Below are 18,477 nucleotides of genomic sequence, written 5' to 3'. Positions count from 1 at the left end.
AATTATGAGTCTAGAATGCATTTCGAAGTCGATTCTTCTCTATTTTCTTGGATCCAAATACATTATAGAACCAGAATCTATTCTAAAAATGTATACTACACATAACCTAAATTGATACCTTAGCGACGCACGTGTTGATTAAACAGTGATCAACTGTCAGAATTCTTTGATCCAGGTGGCGCATGCAAATGCAATGGATTTCAATAAGTGGGGCCCATAATATTTCCATCATTTTTTTTCGATTTTTAATGCAAAAAATGTCATGCTGTTTAAAAGTGGAACCGTGCCCGACGTTTTACCGTTACATTCTGCGCCACTTTTAACGGATCCCCTTTGTCCTCTTTTGGTAGAAAAAATATAAAGGGAAAGCGTATATTCGTAATTATTTAAGGGTACGACCCGCTCTGTATCTTCCCTGTCCCTGTTTCCTCTCTCTCTCTCTCTCTCTCTCTCAAGATATTCAAATGATTTGGTCCATATGAAAATGATAGAACAGATCAACGAAGGCACGTTCCTCATCCGTAGCTTCTGGTCTCGGAGTGGAACTGGTAAGACCCTGCGCTCCGTTCTTTTGACAGGTAGAATCTCAGATTTACTCAAAACGAAACAAAATAGAAAAGTGTTCTTTTTTTTTCTTCCTCTTTCTGAAGATCGTGACTTGTAGAAACTTGAAGATTATAGTACATTGATTTGGTTTTCTTTTCAATCTTCGATTTGACAAATTAAGTTTTCTGGTTCGGAAATTTGTGTTTCTAAAAAAGTAGAAAAAGTGTACTTTTGGTCTTTTGTTTTATTTTAATGATTTTGGATGGTTTTGAAAAGTATAGATTGATAGGTACCCGAAGACTGAAGAGATGTTTAGGTTTCCATGGTCAAAACTAGCAAGAATTTAACGATCTTTGGCCTTCTTTTTTTTTTTTCCTTTCAAGAAAAGGAAAGATTTTGTCTGTTACGGGCGGTATAAATGTAAGTTTCAGGAGTAGTAATTACAGTATTGAGTATTGCCAGCTTGGAATTTCGGGAGAGTCTCGACAGGTTTGAACTGGTGGTGTTGTCACGATTATTAAGAGTTGGCATTGTCGAATCATTTCTAAGACGGGGGATCTGTGACTGTTTCGATTGAGGACTGTGGATTGGAGATTGATTTTGTCTGCGTTCTGAGAAAGAATTATGAATCAACTCGTTTTTTTGCAGATTTGATATTAGAATTGGACACTCTAGAGATTTTTGATCGGTTATCAGTATTAGACTCGGAAAGGTTCATAAGGATTCCCGTAATCTTTGTACTTGTTTCAGAGTTAAAAATTTGCATTTCGTTTTTTCTTCTTTCTTTGGGTTTTTGAACTCGAATCTGGATACAGTTCTTGTTTCTGTCGTGTCGTGTTGTTAGTAGGGAAGTCGCACTTTCGAAATCTCTGAATTCAACGTTTCTTTTCGGTGCACTCAGTGGTGACTGATCTTTGGCGGTTCGCTTCGCAGTTGAGCTTTAGCGGCAATACGTGAGTGGAAGAGAGGTTGTGGATGCTGACGTGCAGTAGTGAGAGGTGCAGGTGTCATACAGTTAAGGGTTTGTAGAAAAGCTTGACTCTGGTTTTACGACTTTTGTACCGCTTGCAGTTGCGTAGGTTGAACTGTTTTTTCGCTGGAGTATTGTCCTGATATGAGGATTCCGTCAAAAAAGTTAGCTTGTTATATCGATTCTTGGGTGCACTGACGCAACAGTTTCATAAGCACCAGCATTATACTCCTAATCGAACAATCGATTTCCTGTGTTTAGATTTTTTTCGGGGTCTCGGATTCATAGCCACTGAAACGGTTAGCACTTGCTCTTCTTCTCAAAAGGTAAGCGACAAGCTCTTTTGAGTTGTGGGAAATTCATGATCGCTTGTTATTTAAGTTGGATTCAGGATTCGTGATGCCTGCAGACAGTCGTTTTGAGTTTTGATGATTACTTCGTCTCTTTCCATTGAACTTATTAACGAATTAACTTGTTCCATTTCTTTTTATTTTGTCTGGGGGAAGGGGAATTGTGCTGATCCAACGTTAAAGTTGTCTCAACTGGGTAATCGTTGGTTCATGCTTCGCTAGTGAGAATCGGCCTCATGGGTTTTTATTTAATGATGGAGGTTAATGGACTGATGCTTCTTTTTGAACTGTTCGATGTGATTGGTTTGTACTAAATCTTTGCCGATCTGGATTTTTCTTTTGCAGGTTAGTCCGTAGTGGTTAGGAGCAATTAAACTGCAGGAAAGATGAGGGGTGCTGTGCTTGTAGCTATAGCTGCTGCGATTGGGAATATGTTGCAGGGATGGGATAATGCAACGATTGCAGGTGAACGTTTGCCACTTATGTTACTTCTTTATTCTGAAAATACAGGCTTATAAGGTTAGTCAAATTCAAAAGCCGGGAAGATAGAGGAACCCGTGGGACTGTAGATCTGTTCCTTGCTTAATAAACACGAAAAAAACCAATGAAAATAGAACTTAAATTCCCTATTTGGCAGATATTCGTCCCAACTAGTTGAGTTTGCTTTACAGCAAAAAATTATTTTTTTTCTGTTTTGGGGGGGGGGGGGGGTGTACACTCAACTGTACCTTGTCATTGAAAGTGCTTTCTGGTATAGCCAAGAAAGTTTTTCTATTTTTTTCCCTTATTCTTCCTTTTCTTCAATGATTATCCTTCTCTTTATGGAACACGATGCACAAGTGGAAGTAGGACATTTAACTGAGATTAAGTTTTGATATCTACAGGGGCTGTTCTTTACATAAAGGAGGAATTTGAATTGGAAAGTCAGCCAACAGTAGAAGGGCTAATTGTGGCTATGTCGCTTATTGGAGCTACAGTTATTACAACATGCTCTGGACCCGTATCAGATATGCTTGGTCGGCGTCCAATGCTGATAATCTCATCTATCCTCTATTTTGTTAGTGGTCTGGTAATGCTATGGTCTCCGAATGTTTATATCCTTCTCTTGGCGAGACTTTTGGATGGATTTGGAATTGGTCTCGCTGTCACTCTCGTTCCTGTCTATATATCTGAGACGGCCCCGCCAGAAATAAGGGGAATGCTAAACACCCTTCCACAGTTCACTGGTTCTGGTGGAATGTTTCTGTCATACTGTATGGTTTTTGGGATGTCACTGATGGAAGCACCAAGCTGGAGGTTGATGCTTGGTGTTCTTTCTATTCCTTCTCTTGCTTATTTTGTGTTGACAATATTTTTCTTGCCTGAATCTCCACGGTGGCTTGTGAGTAAAGGGCGGATGGTTGAGGCTAAACACGTATTGCAGAGGTTACGTGGAAGGGAAGATGTCGCAGGTTTGTTCTTAAGAGCTCTTTCCAAGTAATTAGTGAAATATTTCCTGTATTGCACTGCAGAACTTAATCTCTTTGTATTTTGCCGTGGAGAAATTTAAACTAAGTTGATGAATTATTTGCACTTATAATTCAACCAAGGGAAAACATTAGTAAGAGTTGTAACAAATGATTTGATAGCACAGTTATTGACCATATATACACTGAGCATATGAGTAGGATTGTTTGTAAGTAGCAACTTCTAGAGTTCATAGTCATACTTCAAGCATTCTTAGAAAAATGACATTGTAGTATGACTATGAGCTATTGCCCAAATACTTTCCCTCTTTCCTGCTTCTTTCCAGTTCTTTGGTTGACGTTTTTGAAAACCTTGAAGCACTAAAATTAGTTCTATTTCAATAAATTCAAGCAAACTTATATTTTTTTTAGAAATCAGTGCCCAGTAGTAATTACCCACTCTTTGTTTTTCTGTAACCTGGGAACTCTGAGCACCCAGGCAACCCTAGTAAATTTATTAAATAATAAAAACAAGATACGATGTAACTTTCTTTGGGGAGGGGGGGGAGAGAAGACCTTACCCTGGAAAGGTCTAGTGATGATGTACTAGAAGTTGTATTGTGGGGTATATTATTTCCACGTAAAGAGCTCCTTTAATGATTATGATCATAAGGACGCAATGGCCTCAATTAGAAGTTCAGTTGAACCCCCCCCCCCCCCTGAAATTGTATATTTATTATGATTTCCGAAATTCCCAAATCTTAGAGTGATTTAGTTTTCCTATTTTCCCATATGATCTTTTTGAAGATGTGTTGAAGGTATATCCATCTCTGATTTAAGTTTGGTGCTACAGATCCAGGGATCTTCTTAACCATAACATCTCAGAGTGTCTTTTTAACCTGCTTCGCTTGAAATTATTTTGGGCTCTTATTGTCCCCTTTAAGTCCTATGCTCTTGTAGGGATGGCAGTTATTTGTGGGATCTTAACTTCTTTGTTCCTTGAGTACATTAATGTACATTTTCCTGTTGTCTTTTATATGCATGAGAGATGGGAAGTCTATACTCTTAAACTCTGGGCTCTTTTAAATTGATTGGTCATTGTGGGATGGGGAGTATAGATCTTTTTAGTTTTTCTTATTTAAACTGGAGGAAGTAGTTTCTTCGACCCTACAAAGTTCTATTGAGAAAGATGTGTTCCATATGCTCTCTCTCTCTCAAGATGTTTTGTTCTATGTTTTCACTTTAGTCGAAGTTTAGAATGCTTAGGGGTGGGGGAGGGGGAGGAGGAGGCTTTTTTTTTCTTAAAGTTTTGTTGAGGTTTTCTTTTCCTTTTCTTATCCTCCTTTTTCTATTTGTATTGTATTGTTTCTTTTTCTTTTCTTTCTCATTCTTTTATTGTGATAATATCTTTTATCCTTGCAGTTTTGAACTTGGATGTCTTTGATCTTTTATCTGGATGCCATCCAAAGTGATTTTTTAGTTGCAGATATTACTTTTGGAACAGCTGGTGTTAATTTATAATCCAATTTAGCTCCATAACCCTGTATTGAAAATTTTATGCTATATGTTGATGTGACATACACATGATAAACAACCAATTACAAGTATTAAAGCAATTCTTTGTATGGGGTCCTCACTCTGAAACCTACATGTGAAGTTAGAGGACAACCGTGATTATAATATTTGAATCAAACAAATAAGTCGATCTTTTTTCTAAAAATATTGCTTTTGAACATTAATTTGTTTTTGTTATGATTTATCTACCATATTTTCACCCCCATCCTACAAGCACAAACTTGCTTCTTGATCTATTCGTAGAGGCTTTAAAAATTGTCTTCTGGTACTTTATAAGAATTTCATTACTGCTGCATAATGGGGAGTACTGAAGCCTCTTTGATCTACAGGTGAGATGGCTTTGCTGGTTGAAGGTCTTGGAGTTGGAGGTGAAACTTCAATAGAAGAGTATATAATAGGCCCAGCCAATGATCTAACTGATGAACATGACCCAACAGCTGCGAAGGACCAGATCAAGTTATATGGGCCTGAAGAGGGTCTTTCTTGGGTTGCCAGACCCGTCACTGGGCAGAGTACTCTTGGTCTTGTGTCACGCCATGGGAGCATGGAGAACCAGAGTGTTCCACTTATGGACCCTCTAGTCACCCTCTTTGGTAGTGTCCATGAGAAGCTTCCTGAGACAGGAAGCATGCGAAGCATGCTCTTTCCCAACTTTGGTAGCATGTTCAGTGTGGCAGAGCATCAGCACGGTAGAAATGAACCATGGGATGAGGAGAGCCAGCAGCAGAGGGATGGTGAGGATTATGCATCTGAAGCTGGTGGAGGTGATTCTGACGACAATTTGCAGAGCCCATTGCTCTCACGTCAGGCAACAAGTATGGAAGACAAGGACATGGTGCCACCTCTTGCATCCCATGGTAGCAACTTAAACATGAGACGCCACAGCAGTCTCATGCAAGGAAATTCTGGGGAGGCAGTCAGCAGTATGGGTATTGGTGGTGGTTGGCAGTTGGCATGGAAATGGTCTGAGAGAGAAGGTGAAAATGGAAAGAAGGAAGGAGGATTCAAGAGGATTTATTTACACGAGGAGGGCGTCCCTGGGTCCCGGCGTGGCTCTCTTGTCTCACTTCCTGGCGGTGATATTCCTGAAGGTGGTGAATACATTCATGCTGCTGCTTTAGTGAGCCAGCCTGCTCTCTACTCCAGGGAGCTTATAGAGCAGCATCCAGTTGGACCTGCTATGGTTCACCCATCTGAAACTGCTGCAAAAGGGCCAAGGTGGGGTGATCTTTTTGAGCCGGGAGTCAAACATGCATTGATTGTTGGAGTAGGGATTCAAATACTTCAACAGGTAAGAAACAGTTTCTACTGTAGTACTCTACTGTACCATTTGTTTCTTCCTGTTGCATTAAAAAAAGGATGGTGAACCAGTTGAACTATTTCCAACTTATGACATGTTCGGTAGTGGAGTAGCTGTGGACATTTTTTGTCATTTGTGCAAATATGTATTTTAATTCTCTAAAACTTGAGTTGGTTAGCAGTGGAGGCTGATCAAAAAAAATTCACATGATATACATCTCCCCCCCCCCCCCCCTTTCTCCTTGTTGCTTTGATGAATACGGGTTGGGCAGCTACTGCACTAAACTTTGTTGACATTGGCATAATGGAAAGGGTTGCATTCACCATTCTATTGGCTACACCTATGAGAAAAATGTCTTCCCATCCCATGATGCATCCCAAATATACTGTTTAGGCGCCACCTCTCTGATATTCTTAGTAAAATTTATTTTATTTTGAAGTTCGTGTCAAATTTAATAAACTGTTTCTACTAATTTCATTCTTATTTTTTTCCCCCTAACTGTTCAAAGATTTTACTTTTTTTCCCCACTTAAAATTTTCTTGGTTAAAGAAAAATAATGTGTTCGTCTTCTACTATAGTTTAGAATCTTGATTTGTTGACAAAAAACGGTTTTTCTTTGTGTTTAACAATTGAAGTAGGTGAACCCATTCAGTTTGGCATACCATCTGAATGCCGACTATTATGTCACCTGGTCTACTGCACTTCCACCCAATGTTTATTCTTACCTCTTGTTACTTCACGTGGTCCAGATGGAGTTGGGTCTATAAATGTGGGCTCTTCTTGCTTGGGTTGTTGGTAGGAGAATTTATTTAGTTTTATTCTTATGCCATGTTGTTTTCTGACAGATTTTATGTGCATTTTCTTGCCTATGCAGTTTTCAGGCATAAATGGGGTTCTGTACTACACTCCTCAGATTCTTGAGCAGGCTGGTGTTGAAGTTTTACTTGCAAACATGGGCCTCAGTTCAGCCTCTGCATCTCTACTAATTAGTGCCCTCACAACCCTCCTGATGCTTCCTTGTATCGCTGTTGCCATGAGGCTTGTGGATTTTTCTGGAAGAAGGTAAACCAGCCCTCTCCCTCCTCCAGCCCCCCATGACTGAAGCTGCAATTTACTTCCTGAATAAAGGACATTGTCGATTTTACTTTTGGGTGTTTCATAGTGTACTTGTTTTAATTGGCAGAGTAAAAAAAATTTTTGGTCACTAAACTTTGTGGTTCAGTCTGACCATTTGAGCAATAAATTCTCAAGACCATTGACTTTTCAAAGAATCATTGAACTGTTCGATGATTTGAAAATCTGTGAAGGATAATTTTCCCCTTTTTCTTTCTTTGAAATTTGAGATCAGTGGTGATTAAAACCATTTCCTCAAGCTATGATTGATTTAAACCATAAAACCTCTGTCCTACTTATTGTTATTTGTATTAATGCTTCCTTTTCACTTCTTAATACCTTTGACTTGTGCCACTGTCTTGCATGACTGGATCTTCTTCGTAATTAATGATTTAGCTCTCTTTTGTTTTGGATTTGGAGGGGGGGGGGATAGGTAGGCCCAAAGAGAGTTGAACTCTTATGATTATGCTCTTTTGTTCATGACAACAGAATATTCATTCTAGGCCAAGTCAGCATTGGATTACACACAGGCAGGATCCATGCCGTGCAGTGGACCAACCCTGTATTGGCATGGGGCGCAGTGCATGGCAGGGAGGATCTCTGCCTTGTGTCATCTGTCGTGCGATGTGTGCTTCAGAAAGCAGTCCCTTACGTTTTACAACTTTGTTCCTTTCCTACTTCTTTAGCCAATTGATTTAAAATTTCTACACTTTATACATGTTTGGACGTTTGACTCTTGAATTAGACTAACTCTCCGTCTATGCAAAGAGTGATACCAGATCTTACTGGAATTAATTATTAGGGGTCACATTCTCTGTGGGGGAGTGCATGGGTCACATGTGCACAGCAGCCAATGAGAACGCATGCGCTGGCTGCCCGGGGGGTGGGATTTCCACCTTTCATGGGGGGTGGGGCAGTCAATTCACCCCCATGTCTGGGCATGGCCTGCCCCCCCCCCTCCCCCCCCCCCCACACACACACAACATTTTCCCTAATTATTATATTGAATGTTTTGATGTGAAAGTTTTTGGTCATTGACCATTAAGCATTTATGACGATGGTTGACATAAAACTGTATCAGCTGAAACATTATAAAACCACTAAACCCTGATAATAAAAAAAATTAAAAACTGGCAGAAAAATGAAATAAGGTGATCCAATCTATATTGCATGTATGTAGGTCTGATCTATAGTTTTTTTTTTCTTTATTTTTATCTTCAGTCTGATCTATACTCTGGTAAAATATTTCTTGAATTTTTTCACATGGTAGTCTAACAAATTATTTGATATTTTGGTATCCTAAAGTGTGTAGTAAAAAATTTATATATACTACCAAGGTAGATATGGCCATGGATTATACCATAAATAGTTTATTATATTTCTTCATCACATACAGTATTTTTTATTGAGGATCTTTTTATCATATGCTGATAAAGGGTGCATGCAATGTCTTTTGTCCTCTAATTTCTCCTTATTGCAGGGCCCTGCTTCTGTCCACAATTCCTGTCTTGATAGGGTCACTCGTCATTCTTTTCATTGGCAACACTCTGAGTATGGGTACCATCATCCACGCTGTAATTTCAACTATCAGTGTTGTTGTCTACTTCTGCTGCTTTGTCATGGCATTTGGACCGATTCCCAACATCCTCTGCTCGGAGATCTTCCCCACCCGAGTCCGTGGGCTCTGCATTGCCGTATGTGCACTGACATTTTGGATTTGTGACATCATTGTTACCTACTCACTCCCAGTCCTGCTCACCTCCCTTGGGCTTGCGGGCGTCTTTGGTATCTATGCTATTGTATGTTGTATCTCATGGGTGTTCGTCTTCTTGAAAGTTCCAGAAACGAAAGGCATGCCCCTTGAGGTTATCACAGAATTCTTTGCTGTTGGTGCAAAACAGGCTGCTGCCAAGAATGAGTAGTAGTTTAATGGTCAGGAGGTTGGGAAGTTTAAATGGTGCCATTTTTCAGCATTCTGAGGTGCCAACGTTGTTATCCTGCTGCCAGCTGCAGATTGCCTGTGCTGTTTGGAGCTTAAGGTGATAAGATGGTTGGTTGTGGTGGTGATTATTTTTAAAAAGAAGAGGTAAGCATCAAATGGATGGGAGTTGGGTAAATGAAGTAATTTGTGTCTTGAAAGTTTGTTTGTGTTCTTCCCTTCTCTTCGACGAGTTTTGAGAGCAAGATACTTTGATTTCTTTCTCCGGCATCAAAAATTTTTTTCTCTGTTATTTTTGTGTTGAGGCTATATTGATTTGATTTCATTACATTCTGGTGTATATGCATGTAAATGAGAGTGCAGCATTTGTAGTCTCAAGACAAGTTGCTTTTGAGGAATATAGCATTTAGAATAAATGCCGCGAATAATTGTGGGAAGAATCTCTTATAATTCCAATAGGCTTATAGATTGTTTTGGTCAGTAGCGAACATAATCTGATCATCAGGTGACTTCCCTCTAAAGAAATTTTTGGTGGTTTCAAAAGAATGCTGAGTGATGGCCAAAAAATCTGCTAGCTTGTTAATACCATCAAGCAGTTGAGTTAGCTGCTTTGATCCCCACCTGCAACCCACGAGATCTGGTAGCCATATGCCTGTAAGTTGCAAACCCCAGAGCTTCTGCTGCCCAGAGCATCAGCTGCCTCCCTCATTCTTCTGATCAGCACTTAGAGGGTCATGTATACCAACAGAGATTGGCTTGTGAGTCTTTGGCAATGCATCCAAACTCAGCCCTTTCCCATAAAGAGGCTATCTGAGTTGATGCTCACATAAGGATGATTTGAGGAATTGGAATCGCATCGCCGATCCTTGTCAAATAAGATCGGAATTGGCTGATTTCAATTCCAATTCTGTATGGTTCTAACTGATTCAGAATCCATGGAGGCCATTTCCTCTTACTTGAGCCATGCACATAAGCCTCTTTCAGAAGAGAGACACATGTACATTGAGTATGTACATTGAGTGAAGATTACTTTGTTAGCTTACTTGTTTTCCCCTTTTAGTATAACATACAAATTTTACCGATGAGGGTAAATATTATCATTTCACATGTATACTTAAAAAAATGTACATGACAATGACATAATGATATGTAACTTTTAAATTATTTTTAAAAATTCTTTTATATCCTTAATAATAAGACAAAGAGGCAATTAAAAGAAGATGTCAAATTTTAAATACACCTATTGAGGTGTCATTCAGACACTTCCTTTGTATATTGTGGGTCAAATACCTAATAACTAAGGTAATCACTTAAAAGAGAGACACATGTACATTGAATGAAGTTGGGATGAAAATGAAGAGTCCAGTCCTTTTTCATATGGTTTCACTGCAAATAAGGCAATGGAGCAGACCCTTTAGGCGTTTTTTAACGATTAGGTTACGGCTGATAAAATCTTTCAAAAGTAAGGGAGGGCATTGTCATTATTTAAAACTTGGGGGTGGGGTTTAATATTATGGATATTTAGAGGGGTTTGGGATGACATTTACCCTTTTTTTAAATATTTGGATAGTGAGATGGGTTAAGTCTATCAATCTGATATCGCATGAATTCACCCATATTACAAGTTGGTGATATGCTAGATTTAACCAAGAAGGAAGAATGGTTATGACTAGACAAATAAGGTTAAATCTGAAAGGATCCAAGGAGATGCAACTGGTGTAGGAAACTAGTAACCCTGCATACGCACACCCTCTCTACCAAGGTTCAAAATACAGGTATCGGACTCGAGATCGGTCATGGCCGATATCGATTCGGATCGGTAAAAAAATGACCCAAATCTAAGTTTTTTTGGGTCGGGCTTGGACCGGTCAAAAATATTAATAAAATATTTAGTATGAATTGGTAAAAATTTCAAAAAAATGATAAAAAAACCCAAAATATTGGTCAACAAACCCAAAAAAAGGGCAAGTATTGGATCGGCCGATACAACCAAGTTGATCGATCCAAGAATATGTTGACGGATCGGTCATGGCCAATACTGATCCGATCCTACCGATATCAGACGATCCGATCTGAGATTATGAATCATGCACTCTAGACACTTAAAACCACCAAAATATCGTATGCTTGTGTTGAATCAGTTAACTTGACCCCATTTGTTTGACAGATAAAAAGATATTAGAAACTTGTGAGGGTGAGTCCCACATGTTGTGGGTTGGGTTGACAAGGGAATCAAAGGAAAGGAAATAATGGAATATGCATTTTGTAGTGGGGTGAGATTCCATGGAAAAGAAAGGAAATAGGAAGTAATCCGACTTTTCTCTAGGGAGCTCAGTGTCCAAGCCACGTCCATGGGGCATCCAAGGGTTGGGTTGTGCCGCACACATCTCGGTGCACGCCTAGGGATGTGTGCGACACGGCCCAACGGCTGGATGCTCCTCGAGCGTGTTGGGCTCCCTGGAGAGGAGCTCAATCCAATAGGAAGAGGAGAGAGATAGACTCATAAGTAACTTTTACATGAATAGTGCCAAAGTCCTACAAAATATCCTACCAATTTAGTAGGACTTTGAAAGTGAATGGGTTAGAAAAAGGGATGCCACTTCACCGGACAAGAATAACATTTAATGAGTTTATTTGGAAGTTTCCCACCTCATCTAACCAAACAATCACATTTGTGGTAGTTTGTGGGAAACAAGTATAAGTTTCCCACCCCTTTTCACCTTTTCCATTTTTCTCCGTCAAACATACAGGTAGGGATGTAAACGGGTCGGATTCGGCTTGGATAGTGATATATTCGCATCCGATTAGCTATCAGACGGATTCGGATAGTGCTAAACGGATACGGATACAGACACGAATACGGATTAGATATTTTATCCGTTTACATGTAAATATAGCTTTTCGGATAGCTATAGTCTATCTGTATCCGCATCTGTTTAGCTTTCGGGCTGATTCGGATAGTGCTAAACAGATACGAACACGGATACGGAAACGGATTTCGCCAAAGTCCTACAAAATATCCTACCAATTTGGTAGGACTTTGAAAGTGAATGGGTTAGAAAAAGGGATGCCACTTCACCGGACAAAAATAACATTTAATGAGTTTGTTTGGAAGTTTCCCACCTCATCTAACCAAACAATCACATTTGTGGGAAACAAGTATAAGTTTCCCACCCCTTTTCACCTTTTCTACTTTTCTTCGTCAAACATACAGGTAGGGCTGTAAACGGATCGGATTTGGTTCGGATAGTGATATATCCGCATCCGATTAGCTATTGGACGGATTTGAATAGTGCTAAACAGATACGGATACGAATACGGATCAGATATTTTATCCGTTTACATGTAAATATAGCTTTTCGGATAGCTATAGTCTATCCGTATCCGCATCCGTTTAGCTTTCGGACGGATTCAGATAGTGCTAAACTGATACGGACACGGATACGAAAACGAATTTTGACTATTCATTTACACCCCTACATACAAGACGTATAAGTGAAACCATGCCCCAATAAAGTGCGTAGGAGGCACAATGTTCCTCGCTTCTCTCAGGTAAGCCAGTAAACCAATTAACCACCCCTCCCTTCCCCTCCCCCTCGGATTGGGCTCCTCTCCTTGGAGGGCATCACCCAATGAGTGCCCAATGAAGCATCCGATGACTGGTATGTGCCGCACACATCCTGGCGTGTGCCGCCCAATCGTTGGATGCCTCATTGGGCACACATGGCCTCTGCTGCGGCGGATATGCATCGACTCCCCCCCCCCCCCCTCCCCGCCACTAGAGAGAGAGAGACAGAGAGAGTGTCTGTGTTTGGAGAAAACGATTTTTCGAGGGAACTGCAGCTGTAAGCCTGTAAACTGTGCCACCGTGGATGTTTAGATACTTGAAAGCCTTTGGATCTGCAGCTTAGAATTCTTCTAGGGTTTCGGAATCTCGCGCAACGGTGGGAAGAGAAATGCCTCCGCAACTCGATAAGCTTCCTCTGGAGAACAGGCCTGGGATCCTCATGGTTGGATCACCCAACGTTGGCAAACGAACACTTCTCTCCAGTTACTACTCTTTCTCTCTCTCTCTCTCTCTCTCTCTCTCTCTCATTTGATTGTTTCGTCTCGGTTACATGAATTATGAATCCTGTTCTGCTATTCTACTCCATCTAGGGCTTCTTTAGGTTATGTTTGGATAAGAAACTTATTTTCAATTGCGTTTAGATTTTCGTTGACCTTGAATTAACACAATCTTGTTGTTTGACACTGCTGCCATGTTTCTTACTCGAGATACTTGGATGTTGGTCTTGATGCACTGTTTATAATAAGTAGAAATTTGGTCAAGAAACTATATTGCCATATTGATTAGACAGTGAACAAGATGAGGCTCCTTTTTCCCGCTAGCATGACTAGTTGCTGTTCTGGTCCTTCAAAGCATCTGTTCTAGTTGGTTTATAGTTTTATGGTTAGGTCAGAAGAGCTGAATAAGATTCACATAACCAACTGTCTGATAGTTGGAAGGACTGTCATCGATGATGATTCTAGCCCAAATCCAATTCTGGTTCCCAACTAAACAAAATTGAGAAGAATCTGTAATGGTCGAAAGATTTGAGAGGTTTCTTCCCCTGAATATGTTTTAGCGGCTGCTTTCGTACTTACCAGATGTTTGGGATTCACCATGGGTGTAGTCCTAGTGAGGAACTCTTCTGTACGTTCTTCTGACCAGTCTAACGTATTTTACAAATGTCTTAAAGATTACAAAGTTTGAGTTTGTTAGCATCATCTAATTCTTATGCTTTTCTGCAAGATCTTGGTGGAACCATATATTGGTGGCATAATGGCACGGAACATTTTAAAAAATGCATATTAGCAGGAAGAAAGATGTCCTTTCTTGTGCATTAGTTTGTAAAATTTAGTATTCCATTGCTTAATGAAATTAAGAACCATTCTCTGAAGATTTTACGTGTTGATTGTAGGGTTGCTTTCTGTGGATTTTGATGATGCATCTGATTCATCGTCCGAAGTACTTTGCAATGGGTATGTTAGGACTAACTCTACATTAGAATCAAACCCACCCACAGTTTAAGTAAACAATCTGGATATGCCTTCAGGCTTGCAGTAAGTTTGGGTAAAATGAAGATAAAAAAGGACTCCTGAAATTTTGTTACTTCTGTGGTTTTGATGAACAGGTGGACTATAACTACAAAGTACTATACTGCTGATGTTTCTGTATGGATGGCTCATCTTGACGATGAATTTTCTATTGGGAAGCTGCCAAGTTCAAATCAGCTGGCTGCTTTGGTGATGGTTTTTGACATGAATGATGTTAGCCTTATCCCCTTGTCCTTTCCTTTTCCTTTGTTTCTGAAGCTATAATGTCAAGTTTTCTATTCTGTACTATGTTTCCGAAAAAAAAAAGGAGTTGATATCAACTGTATCACTTACACTGCTGTTATTTTCAGCTATCATCCTTTGTTGTTCTCAAGGATTGGGTTTCTCATACCAATATCCAGCAGTTTGATATATTACTATGCATTGGTAATAAGGCAGATCTTTTGCCTGGTCACTCTGCTCATGCTGAATATAGAAGACACCTGCAAAAGCATGGAGAGGCGTCTAGTGATCCTCATCCAGAGTTCTTAGATTACGGAATTCTGGAAACTGAGGGAAGTAGTCTGTTGGGGGATGAAGAACCCTCGTGGGAGATTAGGAGATCATGTTTGGAATGGTGCAGTCAGTACAACATCGAGTACATTGAAGCTTGTGCATCCAATGTTTCTTTTGACAAATGTGAGAGCCACTTATGCCCCTTTATCCTTGAATTGCAACTAGCTAGTTCCTTTTTTTTTTTTTTTTTTTGAAATGTTAATTTTTTAAGTGTGACTAAGAACTTTCCTTTTGTCTTTAGTAGCTTTTGCTCTCGAAGAGAATTTTCAACGTTGGATAAAAGTATGGATTCCTACTTTTCTTAGGTCTTAGTTCTAAACAAAGAGAGAATTGTTGGAATTATTCGTGCTTGAGAATTTTTCACCTTCACCATTATTTTAATAGTAGCAAGGTTCATGCTTGAAACTGAAATATTTCGCGGAACAGCGAAATTTCGGCCGGTTGCTGGTTTTGATTGATGGTTTCGAGGCCCAAATGGCCAAATTATTTTCTGAAACTTCTACGTAACCTTATTTTGTAGGCCCTTTAAACATAGTGGAACCCTGAAATTGTAAAAAAAATACCCAAAATGGTAGTTTGGCTCTGGACCCTATGTTGGTAGTATACATTGCACGATGTTGTATACGCAAAATTTAGTACTAAAACACATAACTCAATCAAAACAACTAAAATATTCGTTAAGAATGACTAAAAATAAAATTAGAAACCATTTCAAAATTATCCAATGTTATACATGGTTCATTACAAAGATGTGGGAGTGATTTGTCCAAAAATCTAAAAAACTGAGGTTTGCTAGGAAGTTTCTCTCTTTGGAGTCAAAACTAGCAAAACGAAACTGTAACTTGAAGCATGGTTGAAATTTCATTGAAACTGCATTGTTTCAATTGAAACCATGCATTTTATACAAAGGGTTAGACCGAAACGATTCCAAAACATGGTCGAAATTTCGCCGAAACTGTGATATTTCGACTGAAACATGGTAAGATCCAGATCTCACAGCTGGTATCGTTTCGACCTTTATCGAAACTCAAAAATTTCGTGAAATTTTGGTCATTTCGACCAAAATTTTTAACATTGAATAGTAGTAGCTGGAAATGATTGTTTGTCTTGCTTAGTCTTGTTGGTTTTGAATGTTCAGTCACTAAAATATGATATATTGTATATTTTATGGAAAAATAAATATATATTTGTAAATAATTATTACGACCTTATTAAAGTAAAAGATAGTCTGTAATAAGAGCACTTTTTAGGTGTAATTTCATATTCTCTCTATGTGGTGCATCACTGATTGCTTCATTTTCACATTGTTGTACATCGTTCTTAAAAGGGGGAAGAAAATATGAATAGACATTCACACACATCTCAAGTCAACGAAGTATTATCTCACCTACCGAAAAAATGGAGTAGCGAGTAAGACTAAACTAATCAACCCTGTTCCACGTACTATCCAGGGCCATTTCTGAGGCTAAAGGAATATATATACAACAAGCATGTGTCATGTTATATTCATATAGTAATTTACATCCATGCATAGAAATATGCTGTTGTGTGAATGCTCTCTCTCCTCCCCCCCCCCCCCTCTTTTTATATATTCATTTCAATTTTTCCCAGAACTCTTTTCTACTTACATTTTTTATGGCAGTTTTTCTCTTCCCTTGAATTATCAACTTATAAAAAAAAAAGGGTCCCCACACTCCATTTTATTGCAGGTGTAATCTTAATTGTTCTTTTGATAATGTTGTACTAGTTTATGTCATTTTTAAAAAAAAAAAATATGAGGTTAAAAGGAAAAAGTTGTTCTTATCAGGTTTATCTGTTGACGGCGATTTACAAGGAGTCGAGCGTCTGTTTGGAGCACTGTCTGCGCATATGTGGCCTGGAATGGTCCTTAAATCTGGCAATAAGATACCTGAACCATCTCTCCCTGATAACGAAGGTCTCATCTTCCTGCATTGTTTATTAGCTTTCGCCCTTATTCACATATCTTGCTGAGATTTTATTTTGTTATGTGTTTTTTGGGTCTCTGCTCCAGAGTTATCAGAAGAAGAATCTGATTATGAGGTAGAATATGAAATCTTGTCTGCTGGTTCATCTGAACCATGGGATGGAACAGAAGAAGTATGGATTAGTGCAAGTGGTAAAACTGCAACTACAGAAATAGGTAGTTCAAGTGCAGCTACAGAAACTGTTTCTGCAGCCACGGAGGATGTCAACCGGGAGCATAAAACTAATGGCAGTGCAGATATGCTGCAGCCATCAGCCTCTGAAATTCCTTTACAAGAAGACAGAATCGTAGGGGTACCTGAAGCCGATGAAACTGACAAAGCAACAGGGCCAGATGATGGTACCCATTTGGGGCTTGAGGAATTGGAACAATTGATGTCTGAAATAGGGAATATGCGTGACAGCTTGAGGTTGATGCCAGACTTTCAAAGGAGGGAGATGGCTGCAAAGCTGGCAATGAAAGTGGCGACCTTATTTGGTGAGGACAGTGATGATGAAAGGAATTTTGATTAATGATCAGGAACTGCTGGTAACCTAAGTAAATTAGGATCCCCATCTTTCCGTCCAGAGAAGTTTTTTTTTTTTTGGTAGAAGCGTCCAGAGAAGTTGACCATCCTGAGTGAGGAATAAGTGACCACATCTGTATAGCTAATGTTGTATGTTCCCCGTCCGCCGCTTTCCTTTGGCTATCTAAGGGTGCATACACATGGGTAAGCCTCTATTGTGCTCTTTACCAGATTATAAGGATTATAAGTAGAGGATGAAACAGAGTTTCTAGCTTGTTCTCAGCCTGCCAAAATTGTTGATGGGGATCTGATATGCAATCAGTGATACGTAGTGGTACATATTGTTATTGTTGGTTCTGGGACTTAACACCTCTGTACCACCAGGGCATGGTCAGGATTTGCCGTGGAGATGCCTCTGCAGCATGACTATATGGAGTCATAGGTATGTGTGTGTGCTGAGTAATTTGTCTTATTTCAGCTTGGATTTTTGTGGGAACAGGGGAAAAAATTTATTAAACTACGGAGCAGAAAAGATAAATGAAATACTTTTCGGGACTAATTGCCGGCGGCAATATTTTGTTGGATATAAAGCTCTGGGAAAATCAGTGGCTATACAATCTACCCAAGATACTGCAGTTCCATTGGTTTGATGCCAATTCATATGTTTGTTTTAAGGTCATGTTCACCGGTGTTCTGACCAAACATTTGCACAGCTCCTCCTGCTTTCCCCAAGATACTGCAGTTCCATTGGTTTGATGCCAATTCTTATGTTTGTTTTAAGGTCATGTTCAAGCCTGTTGTTGCTTTACATAATTGTTAATCCAGTTCTTTCAAGTCTCTTCCAACCCTTCCCAACTTCAACAGTCAAATTACAAACTTTTTTTTTAAATTGATGCTTCTTTCTCTGCCTATCCATAGTTCATAAGAATAGCATTTCAATTTTGGTTACATGACTGAAAGGTTTAATTAAAGGGTAATTTACACATACCATCCCTGAGGTTTGACTAAAGGATAATTTTACCCCTCAGTTTTGAAAAATTCTGCGTACCTCCCTGGGTTTGTAAACAGTAACAAATA

At 39.3% G+C, this 18,477-nt stretch overlaps 2 protein-coding genes across 4 annotated transcripts; both read left to right on the top strand.

The window, feature by feature from the left end:
- Nucleotides 1-434: 434 nt before the first annotated feature.
- On the top strand, nucleotides 435-9,675 carry LOC122662682 (monosaccharide-sensing protein 2-like). 3 transcript variants are annotated; one of them, XM_043858385.1, is made up of 6 exons: nucleotides 435-578; nucleotides 2,212-2,331; nucleotides 2,751-3,317; nucleotides 5,216-6,177; nucleotides 7,061-7,248; nucleotides 8,780-9,675. In XM_043858385.1, the coding sequence occupies exons 2-6, from the start codon at nucleotides 2,253-2,255 to the stop codon at nucleotides 9,219-9,221; spliced, it is 2,238 nt and encodes a 745-aa protein (XP_043714320.1). In that variant the 5' UTR covers nucleotides 435-578; nucleotides 2,212-2,252; the 3' UTR covers nucleotides 9,222-9,675. The 3 variants fall into 3 exon arrangements, with proteins under 3 accessions (XP_043714320.1, XP_043714322.1, XP_043714321.1); XM_043858387.1 differs by lacking the exon at nucleotides 435-578 and adding an exon at nucleotides 1,455-1,567; XM_043858386.1 differs by lacking the exon at nucleotides 435-578 and adding an exon at nucleotides 1,719-1,842.
- Nucleotides 9,676-13,135: 3,460 nt separating this feature from the next.
- Nucleotides 13,136-17,734, top strand: LOC122662683. Its single transcript, XM_043858388.1, has 7 exons — nucleotides 13,136-13,288; nucleotides 14,200-14,260; nucleotides 14,413-14,548; nucleotides 14,686-15,013; nucleotides 16,698-16,826; nucleotides 16,923-17,454; nucleotides 17,488-17,734. The coding sequence occupies exons 1-6, from the start codon at nucleotides 13,195-13,197 to the stop codon at nucleotides 17,405-17,407; spliced, it is 1,233 nt and encodes a 410-aa protein (XP_043714323.1). The 5' UTR covers nucleotides 13,136-13,194; the 3' UTR covers nucleotides 17,408-17,454; nucleotides 17,488-17,734.
- The last annotated feature ends 743 nt before the right edge of the window (nucleotides 17,735-18,477 follow it).

The sequence above is a fragment of the Telopea speciosissima genome, chromosome 5, assembly GCF_018873765.1.
Source record: "Telopea speciosissima isolate NSW1024214 ecotype Mountain lineage chromosome 5, Tspe_v1, whole genome shotgun sequence".
Taxonomy (NCBI): domain Eukaryota; kingdom Viridiplantae; phylum Streptophyta; class Magnoliopsida; order Proteales; family Proteaceae; genus Telopea; species Telopea speciosissima.
The sequence above is the reverse complement of the archived record's forward strand: the minus strand, read 5'-3'. Positions and strand labels throughout refer to the sequence as shown.